General features: G+C 38.0%; 1 protein-coding gene across 7 annotated transcripts in view; it reads left to right on the top strand.

The window, feature by feature from the left end:
• Positions 1-3,082: 3,082 nt before the first annotated feature.
• Positions 3,083-13,218, top strand: part of TRPM3 (transient receptor potential cation channel subfamily M member 3) — a 798,781-nt gene continuing 788,645 nt past the window's right edge. For 4 of the 7 annotated variants that reach the window (XM_029202596.1, XM_029202588.1, XM_029202592.1 and 1 more), the window contains exon 1: positions 3,218-3,400. In XM_029202596.1, the coding sequence (XP_029058429.1) occupies positions 3,218-3,400 (183 nt within the window). Of the gene's footprint in view, positions 3,401-13,218 lie in introns of all 7 variants that reach the window. The other 3 variants (XM_029202614.1, XM_029202612.1, XM_029202593.1) reach the window with 1 other exon arrangement.

The raw sequence follows: 13,218 nt of genomic DNA, 5'->3' as shown, positions 1-13,218 counted from the left end.
AGACTCAACAGGCTATTAGGACCATGTGTGTTCATAGAGTACCTAGGGCTAACAGATGACCTTTGGCATCTAATATTTTCTTGAAAAAATTTTTTTTGAGTCCTACTTGAAGTTCACTTTCCAGAACACTTCACAATATTATATTTTGATTGATTCATGCATAAAATTTTATGTAGAAAATCTATTATTTAACAATATAAGTAATTTTGCCTTAATCTTTATTTATATTCACATTCTTTAATGCCAAGAAACAATGGAGAAAAAAAGGTTTATGTCATACTTCCCGTTTACCTTTTTAATGTATTAACATCCACCTTTGTAATTGTGGTGACTCTTCCGAGAAAGTTAAGGTGCTCTGGAAATGGCTTCTAAGCCTGCTCCCAGAATTTCAATGCTGGTGATTTTAAACGTGTTCTTAGTTTTGATGCTGCTATGCTCTGCTAAGTTTGTGAGAAATATGATAGACATTTAACCTAGTTTTCCAGTTCCTGGCTATTAGGGAACTTGAAAAAAGACAAATGAACATCAGAAGAGGAAGGGGTCGATTTTCTGCTTGCTTATAATCATGTCTAATTTAGCCTCTTGTACAGTTCCCAGACATTTTTGGTCCTTGTCAAGTGCAAAAAGAAATGCAGAGATGGTCTTCAAACAAGGCTTTAAAAATATTGCTCTAAGAGTCCACCTGCCGATGCATGGGATACGGGTTCGTGCCCCGGTCCGGGAAGATCCCACATGCCACGGAGCGGCTGGGCCCGTGAGCCATGGCCACTGAGCCTGCACGTCCGGAGCCTGTGCTCCGCAATGGGAGAGGCCACAACAGTGAGAGGCCCGCGTACCACAAAAAAAAAAAAAAAAAATTGCTCTAAGATAAGGGCAATTGAAAGCTCATTTTCAGACCAAACGGCTAAAAAAAATGACGTATGCAATCAAAACTCATCATTAAATTTTTCTAAGTGTATTTAAAAAACTCATCAGTTGCTCTGAATGCTCATGGATGTGCTGGTACCATCGTTCATGACAGATACCATTGATTGATAGCAGGGTTATTTTCCCCTTAATAGGCAGATGCAGGTGAGCCAGGGGCTTGTGGCTCTGTGAGGTGAGCATTCTTGGATTTTATGTGCCTTGATATATCTGTGAAGGCCCCTCGTAGCTCCTTTTCAGGGATTTTATCATTACACCTAAAGAATGAACTTTCAAGTCATCCAAGTTGGCACACAGGCTTTTCATCTTCTAGGGCGTTCTCACCTATATTTCCCCTCATTGACAACTAAAGGAAAAGGTAAATATTTACTTTATCATAATTTATTGACTTTTATTCTACTCCCTAATTGGTATTTAGTTCTCATACTTGTCTAATTTGTAAACTATGCATAATCATTTTGATTTATTTTTGTCAGGGGGAGGAATCTGGGCTGAATTATTATATTTCCATGAAATGTCACTAATAATTTCAAATCCATGAACCTAGATAGGAAGTGTGAAAACACAGAATGGAGCCTGTGGTTTTCTCATTAAATGGCATTGTGTGTTGCAAACATTGTTTAGAGTCTCATTTTATTTAATATGGGTGTGTGATTTCTGGACACAGAGGATTGTTTAAAAAGGTAGAAAGTATGCTCTGTGAGTCCCTTTGCTTAAAATGACAAGATTAATATTAATGTAACACTACATACAGGTGCACAGCTGTGGGATATTAGGGCTCTGTATTCCATTCCTGTGAACTAGCCAATTCCAAAACCTCTGCTTAATCAGACTGACCACTGACAAATCAAATCATGCTTTTCATAACTGGCACCACAACACCAATTTTCCCACAGCATTTCTCACTCTCTCTCCTTCCCTCTTGTTCCCTTTTCACCTTTTCCTCCTGGGAAGACCTGTAATTACTCAAATAGGAGGGAGAATGCTTGATTTCAGAAAGAAATGAAAATACATCTGTTGCTATTGCAACAGTTAAGCAACCAGACAGCCCTTTTCAACTAGGAGCGAGTTTAGGTCTCCTTCCCTTTAGTAATGAGTAAGGTCATTGTTTCAGTTTTTGTAAATTTATGATGCCCCCTACGGCCTTCTCTTATCTGATCAAGGACATTTCTGAATATGAGGACAGCTCAAACTGGTAAAATAACTAACACAAAACTGATGAGAGACTGCCGGCTTTCTTTCTGATGAGCAGAGGCAGACGCATGAACACAGGCGGAGGTGGAGGTGTCAAAGAATGTACAGCAAACAGAAGCTCAAACATCATCCTCACTGCTTAACGGCTGTACCACCCTTGCCCCAGGAGTGAAAGGGTAAACTGAATACCCATTCCTACCTCGGAGAGAGAAGTGTGTTGATTTAAGAAGTATCAACCCTCTATCCCTTCCAAGGATCCTCCTCTGCCCTGTCCCTATAGCTCAGGTCCTTGAAGGCTCTTAATTGCGGTTAGAACAGCAAGAATCACCCGGGGAGCTTTTAACTATCCTGATTCCCAGGCTACAGCCAGGCCAATTAAATTAGGGTCTGAGGAATATCAGCATTAAAAAATTTTTTTTCCTTAGGTAAACTCCAGTGTGCAGCCAAGTTTGAGAACAAGTAGGTTAGTCTGACCAGGCGTGAGAAGGAATTAGCGTGGCGTCTGACAAGGAGACGAAGCTTTACTTTCCCCAGGGATACTTGGGAGACAGTTGTTGCTGCACAGGGGAGAAGGGGAAGAAAGAGAAAAGGAAGAACAAAGTTACACGTTTCCAGTCTTTCTCCAAGCCAACTGGAGTCTCCACCCACCCAGTGTGGGTAACCCAGGCTTGCACCTGCAGCTCGTGGTGGGGTGAGGTTGATCTCCAGGCCTGGGGGACTGGGCGGGGCGGGGTGACCGGAGGTAGCTACCCAGCGGCGCATCAATAGCCCCAGGTGTGGGCCGTGCCCCCGCCTCCCCCCAGGGAAGGCGGCGGCCGCGGGTGGAGAGCAGTTTGGGGGGCGCAAAAGGAAGCTGTCTCGGGCGCAGGTGGCGCTCGCAGCCCCAGCCCCCAGTTTGGCCAATCGCGGGCTCAAGCGCAGCCTGGTGGCAGCGGCGGCGGTAACGGAGTGCAGCAGGGCTGTGGCCGGAGCCGGCGGAGGCAAAAAGGCGGCGCCAACAGTGAGCTACGTGCAGGCGGGAGTGCGACCCGGCGGCTTGAGGAGCGAGCGAGAGCGCTCGGCGCCGGGGTGTTGCCCGGCCGAGCGAGGCGAACTTAGCATGGGGAAGAAGTGGAGAGACGCGGCCGAAATGGAGCGGGGCTGCGAGGACCGCGAGGACAGCGCGGAGAGCCGCAGGCGCAGCCGGAGCGCCAGCCGGGGCAGGTTTGCCGAGTCGTGGAAAAGGTTAAGCTCCAAGCAGGGATCCACCAAGCGCTCGGGACTCCCGTCGCAGCAGACGCCGGTGAGTGGCTGGGGGAGAGCCCCTGGTGTCTTCCCCCTCTGCACGCGACTCGAGCCCTTTCCATGGTGCTGAACTTGCCTCCTTAGAGGCTCAAGCCAGGAACTTGTGGAGCCGCTTCTGATGAAAGTGTTGGGGTCTGTGAGGAGGGGCAAGAAGGAACGACTTCCCTTTCCTCAGCTAGGGGAGGGTCTCCTGACATCTCTGGTGTCTCTGCAAAAAATGGAAAACCTGTTCGAGAGGCGAGGGCTCACTGTGAGGTCATTAGAGTTTTGCAATTAATGGGATGTGGGAGATGTTGTCGAGTGTGTTGTTGTGACTCGCATACGTCCCGAGGGTCTGTCTGTGCAGCGTGTTAAAAGGTACTAGACATCCACTGAATGAGGGCGGAATAAGAAGGGCATGCCATATTTTTACTCTTAACACTTGCTCTTTTCCATCACACACCCCCACTATGTTAATAGGTGCGTTTAGTTGTTTGCAGAGTCATTTACACGCAGAGAATAGCAAGAATATCCCAGGTGTTTATAATCCGACTGTTAACATATACAGCGTTCAGAAAAGTTTTCCCATGTGCCAGCTCCTTTTCAGTGTCTAATTAGTGCAATAAAAGCACTCAAGCGAAATTAATATAGGCATCGTATGTGTGTAGAGAAGTACAGTTGATAAAAACTTCAGCCGCATTTGCATTTTTAGTATTTAAATATTATGTTTTCCTTCAGCCTAAAGGGAGAGAACTCTGTTCTAGAAGAGAGTGCAGAGCCCTCCTGTTGCTCCTAGGGAAGAAGGGTACACCACTTTAACTTCCAAGACATCACTGAGAACATCAGGGTGTGTGCATTTATGTTTTACATCCAGAGGAGTTGACAGCAGAGATTGTATAGTGAAGAGAAATTGAATTCATTTTTTTAAAAAAGTATGGTACATAAACATTGTATAGCACGAATAATGTTACCCTGTTCTGTTTTTGAAAGGTCATCATTGCAGGACGAAAATTAATCCCTAAAAAGCAGGATGTCTAAAATATTCCTTCAAAAGAGTAAAATATAAATACATACCATTTTTTGGTATTTGTGTTTATGTTGTTTGCTTGTTCACAAAAACTACTAGCAGAAAATGTTATTAGATATTTATTTGAACTATTTTAATATTTAGTGTGTTGAATGGGTAGGTTTTTTATAAAAATATGGATATAGAACACTTAAAATGCAATTAATTTTATTTCAGCCATTAAAATATTATTTTTCTAGAAATGTAGACTTGAAAATATTTTTAAAAGGAAAATATTCTGAAGATAGGTTTTTTCTGAAATAAATTATGTAGAACATATAAAATTAATTGATTTTGGTTTCTATCAATTTTGTGAACTAAGAATTAATTTTATCCCCTTTTTAATAGAAAGTCTAAATGTCAATTTAAGTAACTTCTTTGATTTTGTTCAACAGATACATTCAGAGTCTATATCAGGAACATATAAAATCTTCATAAAACTGTAAGTTAGATTAAATAGCTTGCAGGTCTGTTAGCTAGAATAAAAATGTGAGAGAAAGAGGACATAATAGATACCATGACAACCAGAAGACATCTGGAAAAGTAACCATGTCTACTAAGGGTGATGATGATCCTATATTTCTCTGTAGTACTTGTTAATTGCAACATTAGTAATTCAGCTAAAAACCAGTTATGGCAAAAGCCTGTGCTTATTCTCACATTGCATGGCAAGTTTGATATTGATTTTGTTCTAAAAAAGTCTAATAAGTGCTCCTAGCTGTGATTTTAATTATCAGAATTTTTAAAAACAAATATAATGAGGTTTTGTAAATGTTGGAGCTGGGATGATGGTTTTTAACCAAGGTTTGATTCCATTAATTCATAACAAAGACTTTCTACTTCATTTGTAAGGAGGACATCAAACTTATTTATGCAAACAGGAGGGAAGCAGTAATAATGTTTGCAACAGATATGCTTATAAAAGTTTTTAATCTTTAAGGTAAGATGTTTGACTCCCTCTTAAAGTGAGCTGGTGCTATTTTCAACTTTCACTGTATTTCATGTAAAAAATAGCTCAAATTATAGATATTAGGAAGAGATTAAAGCAGTTAATTTAATTAATACTGCTTTTTATTTATTCTTATGAATAAATAAGATAGTCTGTGATGTGGCTTTGGATCTTATTCATTTTGTGTTGTACACAGAAATATTGTGGCATCCATCCTGATAAAAATCGTATAAGGATTATTGTCTTTCCTTTGAAGACAAAATAGATAAATGTGGAAAAAATTAGTTAATAAAACATGGAAGCTTTCTAACATCTTTCTGTCTTCTTTCTTTTGAGAATGTAAAATGATTATATAGTTGTTTTAATAATGTGGCCTTTGTTACTCTCTTCTCTGCTTTAGTTAGAGTCTTGAAATTACTTCCAGTTAAAGTTGTTCCCAGGGAATGATACAGCCTGTGACTCTGTCCCCAATGGGAGTGATTGCATTATTTTTCATTTTCACTAACAACAAAGCAGGCATACATCATGGATAATGGGGGAGATTTTCTTCAGCAAAGAGAGGTCTGCTATATTCTTGGTTATCCAGAAGTACTTTTCTTCTGTGATCTGAGTCATGGTGATTTTGTGTGTGAAGTATAGAGGAGGTGTGTTTGAATCAACCTTGGCAGTTAGATTTCCTACCTATCACTAAATATGTTGGGGTTTTCTTAGAAATATCTTAGAGGCTGGGCTGGTCCCATGATTTTAATGCTGCTATTAGAAATCAAAAAGTCACATTCCTGGCAATCCCTTTGGTACTCAGAAAATGGTCTCCTGATAGTCTTTACAGAGTACGGCAGGCCCACATTAGGACAGTGTGTGCCACCCCTGCCCCAGCTCTCTGAGGTCTGCTTCTGTTCTGTAGAAGCAGCACTACCCTGTGCAATAGCTGGAGGAACAGGCAGCCGTTCTGAGTCCTAACAGTGGCATTTAAAGGGCATGTTTTCAATTTCTGGGCCACAGTCCTGGGTGTGTCAGACAAGTCAATCCTTGCTGATTTGAAAAGTTTTTTTTTTTTTTTCATTTTTCTAATTCAAGAAACACTCTCCTCTCCACTTATTTTTAGACTTCATGGTTGACAATGAAAGCTTTAATCCAGTAATCTACAATACTCAAAATATACCCCAAATCATAAAATTCTGATAGAGTGAAGCAGGATTTAATCATATTCATTCCTTGGAATTTGTTCCTCTCTGAAAGTGCATCATGGATTATTTTTTAAAATCTAAAAATACTGTTTTGTTTTTTTTTTTCAGTAAATGTAAAGGAATTTTATATCAAGTTTACAGTTAAATTAATATGAAAGTTATATATTTGCATTTTGGATATGAAATGAAGTTTCTGGATATTAATGTTTTATGTAATGTCTGTTGAATTGGTTAATAAGCATAAAAGTAATTTAAAACTTTTTGCCTTCATTCTATAAGATCTGGATTTCATATTTCTCCTTGAAGTATTGTTCTTGTTATTCCTATTATTTGTTTTAATTCCACCCACACAGAAATATATGGAAATCTATTGAAAGCTGAGTCAGCAAGTGCCGTCTGGTGTTACAATATCAAATGTTCACCTGCGCATATAATAGTACTTTTAAGTTTGAAAGGCGATTTCCTCCTCTAGTCCATTTATACAACTATTTAAAGGCTTGTTTTCAAATAGAGGCAGATTTAATTTAATCTCTGAGTAACCTCTTGCAAAAGAAAAAGAAGCAGTTCTGAGGGAGTCAAATGATGGAGTTGTTTTTCAATCTTAGATGTCATGCTTGCTTCCACTAATGCTATAATTACCCTCATCAGCAGGTGCCCACCACAGAACATCACACCTTGTGCAGACAAGAGGGCAGCTAAGAGCATATAGAAGCAGCAGTGAGTCTATGAAACAGCAGTCCTGAGAAGTAGACGAGACCCGTTCAGCTGGTACCACATTCACTACTCCCACAGCTGTTTGAGATGCTGTGTGCGCAGGGGGGATTCCATGAACAAACCTGGTTCCGTTTCTGAGGCTGACTTGTCTCTTTTGGAGCAAGTGACTTCCAGTTGTTCCTGCCAAAAGCTGGGTTCTACAAGATCTTAAAATAAATGAGAGAAAGCTGAGTCAAAGGCAGGGCTAAAGTCAGAAAAACTCATTTCCCAATCGATTGCCCATTTGAGGGTTGTGTGAATGGTAGATCCCATGGTGGCCGTAGAAACAACAGGAACTTGGTGAAAAGAATCCTCATTTCCTTTTTCAGTGTCTAATATGCTATTGCAGTGTCATTAAACCCTTAATAGTTTGTTCTTGTTACACAAAGGGCTCGCTGGTGAAAGCAGAACAAATCCCCTGTAGTGAGTCCATTACTGAATAAACCATTTCTTGACAGGTTGATTTTTGTCTACTGCCTTTTACTCCCTGTGTTGAAAAAATAAAAAAAGGGACAATGTTGTATCACTTAGGAATATGGCTGTATGTTCTTGTTATTGTGATTTTTTGTTGGGGGAAAAAAGCCATTTTCTGATAATCGTCTATTTTGTTTAAGCATTTCTGAATTCTTTTTCTAGTAATTAATATAACTAACAAGCTTTTTCTCATCAATCACAGTGAATTAAAAATTTAATTTAATTTAGTTTCATCTTTAATTTGAGGGCCATGGTATTAGGTGGCAGGTAATTCAAATATTTTAAGTTTTGAGGAGGAAAAATATCCTTGTATGGGGATGGTTTTAAACATGTTTTCAGTTATTCCCAAATATATTACAGCAGTTTCTTCTGTCATTATTTATTGAGATCTTGAAAAAGAATTGAATCATTAAAAATCATTTATAAATAGTAGCAAAACATATTCATTTGTTCTGACCAGCTGTGCTGGTCTGTGCATTGGCTTTACTTTTTGTTTCTTTCATTTGCAAAGCCAAATGGGGGGCTGGTAGAGCAAATATGAAAGGATTATAGAGAACAATGTTTAAAGAAACTTTTATTCCTCTAACATTCATTGAGTACTTAGGAAGTGTTAGGCACCATGGTAGGTACTGAACAACTTCCTCAATAGAACTAATGGTTTAACACAAGACAGAGATATGCAAAGCAACGAGACAGGGTTATACATAGACTAGCTTCATGGTCAGAATACAGTGGAGCAAAGATTAAAGTAGTCAATGCCTCTTAATGGATGGTGATGGAAAATTTAGATAAGAAGCATCCTAGACTTGGTGCCTGATTCTCAAAAGATGAGGAAGAAAAAGAGTTGTTTGGCTTTGGCAGTTTGGAAAGAGGGCAATAATTCCTTTCTCAGTCATTTTAACAGACTCATGAGGGTCGATGCCTGACTGCACAGCAGATAAGACAGAGAAGTAACAGCGATGACACAGCAACAACGCAAAACACATAGGTAGTACTCAGTATGTGCCAGGCATCACAGAATTTATTATCTATTGCCTGACTTCAGCTAGACTGTAAGCAAAAGTGGGGGTCTTTGTTTTGTTCACTGATTTATCCAGATGCCTTGAATAGTGCCTGGTGTATACTAAGCACTCAAATATTTGTTCAATGAATAAAGTGACCAATTAATTGTAAAATGGTGCTTTTTGATTAATGTGAGGTAGGCTTTAGGTTCTTAGCTATGAAGGAAAAAAGAAATACAGGCAATTTTTCTTTTTTTTTCAAGATGGGAGAAATTTGAGCTTTCTGTTTGCTGGGTGAAGAACCTATTAGAGAAGGAGGGTTTAAACAAGTAGGAAGAGAGAAAAGCGATGAAACTAGTTTATACATTTGGAGGAGTTGGGATTTGCTTAATGGGAGGGTTAAAGATCTGTTTTCCCTCATGTTCAATCCTGGCTCTACCCTCTTTGTCTTAGGGACTTGCCTGGTGGAAATTGGACCCGATTGTTGATTATTTTGCAGGTTTTACTTAGTACGTATTTAGTCTATAGTGTTAGTGAATAATTCAAAATTATCACGCAAATATATGTATTTCTGGGAAACTATTGTTCGTTAATAATTAATAGATTGCTGAAATGCTACTTTGTATCTTTGACCTCTCTAAGTACCTGAATTCTTTGATCTCACCAAATACCTCAAGAGATGTGGGAAATTCCTCAGATCTCAACAAGGTGGGAATCAGTACCTCAGTTTTCCTGAGGATGGTTATCTTAGTTGAGTTGACATGGCAAGCTGCCAATCCCTGCATACAATGTCATGGGATTGTATATTTATTTAAAACGCCTCTGTAGAATACCAGAACTTCAACCACAAAATAGTCACACAAAACGGAACACATTCACAGTGATAATTAGTAGGTTTTGTCCTCCACAAGCGTTGATTTTTCTAGGACTTCCTTGGGAATGAACTTTATAATGGTGAGATTAGGAGGGACAACTCTTTTGGGTAAGTGTTCCCAACAGGCTCAATTTGAATGCAGTTCATCTCTACTTGGAAAGTTCTATGGACAATCTGAATTGATTTTAGAGAACAGTATGGTGGCTTTGGAAGCAAGCAGATCTAGATTGGAACCCTGGCCTCTCTCAGTTTTCTCCCCAGTTCTATCAGGAGGATTCCTTCTTCCTTTCCCACTGTTTAAGATTCACTCGTGTTCTTTTTTTTTTTTTCCTAATAAAGAAAAAGTAATTATTGTATTTATTTTTATTTAAAATTTAAATTGGCCCAAATAGGCAAAAATAGAAAATACTATGAAAAGAACTCACATACTCATAATACACGTTAAACCAAGGTTAACAATTTGCCGTATATTCTTTGTATCTTTTTAAGAGTAAACTGCTACAGACACAGCTAAAATATCCACTTACCATTCTCTTGATTCCTTTCCCAAAGGTAAGAATTATTCTGAACTTGAGGTTCATTCTTCTCGTATAGGTTTATTTTAAAAAATCTCTACTACATATTTATTCATAACTATGTAAATAGTATGGTTCTGTATGTTTAAAAACTTTTACGTGAATGTATAGTACACTTTTGCAATTTGCTTTTTTTCATTCAACATTGTATTTTTTGAGGTATATCAAGGAGTTAGAAATAGATGTTGCATATTATTTCAGTATGTTTGTACCACAGGTAATTTAGTCATTTCTCTACTGGCAAAATTTTAGTTTATTTCCTTATTTTTTTCGGCTATTACAAACAATATTCAATGAAAATCTTTGTACTTGTCTCTTTGGTCCTTAACTTGCAAAAACAGGATATAAACTCAGGAACTGACCTTGCTCTTTGGAAGATATAAGGACCAGGGCTTCTTCCCTAGAGAAAGGTCAAGCTTGTGCAGCTCCTTATCTCTGAACAGATCCAGAATTTGCAAGGAGTTGAAGGGGAATGGTGCTGGCCTTCTTTAATACTGGATTGACATTCAGATCAGACAGACTTGATTTCCAGTCTGGCTCAGGTCATTAACTGGTTTTGCAGCTTTATCTTTCTGTGTCTCAGTCCTTTATCGTAAAATGAGGATGGGAATGCCTGTCTCCAGGATGAATTGTGAATGTTAAGTGTATTGATGTGTGTAGCTATTTCAGTGTCTGCAAGAGCTACTTGTTAAATGGATGTTACCTAACTCTTGGTATTAATCAGAGGTCTTACAACAAATAAGACTTTGTTTGATGGGGAAGTGTTTATAATCTTTAATTCTTTTGAAATTAAAATGTTGGTTACAGACAAGAGGTAATATAAGGCTAATGATCATTTGTATTGGGCTTCTGGTTTTGAAAGTGCTTCGGAAAATAAAGTCAGCTTGTCTTCTCCAAGATGATTGTTTTCCACAGTTGATTCTGGTCCTTGAAATGTCCATTATTCTGTGTTTTTACTGAAGGTAAATTTATTGACATTTTTAGAAATAAAATGTGAAATCTGTACCATATTGAAATACAGGATACTCTTTGCTTTTGGTATTTTTCCATTGGGTTCTTTATGTTTTGAAACAAATTATGATTATAAAATTGTTATCTTCATGAACCTCAAGATTTTTGGGAAAGAATGCTTTTTAAAATACCTTTATTAAGGAAAATCCAAACATATACAATGCTAGAGGGAATAGTGTAATAACCACATTTACCCATAATCCAGCTTCAACAATTATCAAAACATGACAAGTCGTATTTCATTTGTATACCCCTATTTCCTGTTTTTCCCTCTTCACTAGATTATTTGCAAATTCCAGATATCATATTACTTCTAATAAATATCTGAAAAATAAGGACCCCTTATCAAAACAAAACTGCAATACCATTATGAAGTTTAAACAAATTAATAATTTCCTAATACCCACATATATTAAATTGGGATCACATTTCCTTAATGATCTCATAATTCTGTTTTCTACTCATGGTTTGTTTGAATCAGAATACAGCTGTAATGTACACATTACAGTTATTTGTGTTTTTCAGTCTATAAGTTTCCTGTCCAGGTCTCCTATTTTTCTGTTGAAAATTATTTTTCAAAGAAATTTATTTGTCCTGTAGAGTTTCCTACATTATATATTTTTCAGAATACATCCCAATGGTGTTAATCTTACATTTTCCTCTGTCCATTGTATTTCCTGTGAACTGGTAGTTTGATCAGGAGCCTTGATCGGCTTTGACTTTTTTGGCGAGGATCCTGCATAGATATTCTGGTTGCCTCTCATTTTAGGTATTAGCTACCATTGATGATCATTTTCTAGAGCAGGTGTTGGCAGACATTTTATGTAAAATCCAAATAGTGAACATTTTAGGTTTTGTGCACCATAAGGTCTCTTAGAACTACTCAACCCTGCTATTATAGCCCCAAAGGAGCCATAGACATTATATAAATAAGTGGACATGGCTGTGTTCCCATGCAACTTTATAAATAAACACTGAAATTTGAATTTCATATAATATTTTACATGCCATGAAATATTATTCTTCTTTTAATTTTTTTAACCATTTAAGAATGTAAAAATCATTCTTAGCTCACAGGCTAAGAAAAAAACAAGCCACAGACTGGATCTGGCCCTTAGCTGGAGTTTGTTGATCCCTGACTAAGATCCATTGCTTTATTAGGGCATTGCAAAATGATAATATACAATTCTATCTTTCCTTTTTCATTTATTAGCTGAAATTTTATAGATAGGAACCACTGCATCAACGATTTGCTTACTTTGAGTTATAATTCATACCATAAAGTCAAGATAAATATTTGGGAGAGACAGTTTTTAAAAAGCTGAGCTAATAATAATAATAGGAGCTATGTGGTGGCATTGATCTCTTAGTTTACTGTCAAGCCTTAGATTTTAATTGGGTCACTGTGTTCGGTTAACCATCAGAAAATACTTGGCCCTTTATTATGGAGGCCAATTAAACTGTCATTAAGAAATGGAATATGTAAAAACATATTGTCAAACTGTTTCTGTATTAAGGCTTTTGCTCTCAGTATTTAAAAAAACCCTGGGCATTGTGTTAGGTTTCTGCTGCCGCCATAAAAAATTACTACAAACTTAGTGGCTTAAAGCGACATGAATTTATATTATCTTACAGTTATGTAGTTCGGAAGTCTGATATGGGTTTCTCTAGACCAAAATCAAGGTATTGACAGGGCTGTGTTCCTTTCTGTAGTCTCAAGGGAAGAGTCCATTTCCTTGCCCTTTCCAGCTTCTAGCAGATGACAACATTCCTCGGCTCCTGGCTCCTTTCTCTTTCATATCAAAGGCAGCAAAGTTGTCTTGTCATTGACCCCTGCTTCTATCATCACAGTGCTTTCTCTGACCCTCTCTTTTGACAAACATTATATATATTTAAAGTATATAACATGATGTTTTGATATAGTATACATTGTGAAATGATTACCAC

This window comes from Monodon monoceros, unplaced genomic scaffold (genome assembly GCF_005190385.1).
Source record: "Monodon monoceros isolate NGI ecotype Baffin Bay Population unplaced genomic scaffold, NGI_Narwhal_1 Super_Scaffold_5, whole genome shotgun sequence".
Classification (NCBI taxonomy): Eukaryota; Metazoa; Chordata; class Mammalia; order Artiodactyla; family Monodontidae; genus Monodon; species Monodon monoceros.
Note: the sequence above shows the minus strand (reverse complement) of the source record. Positions and strands in the feature narration are given on the sequence as shown.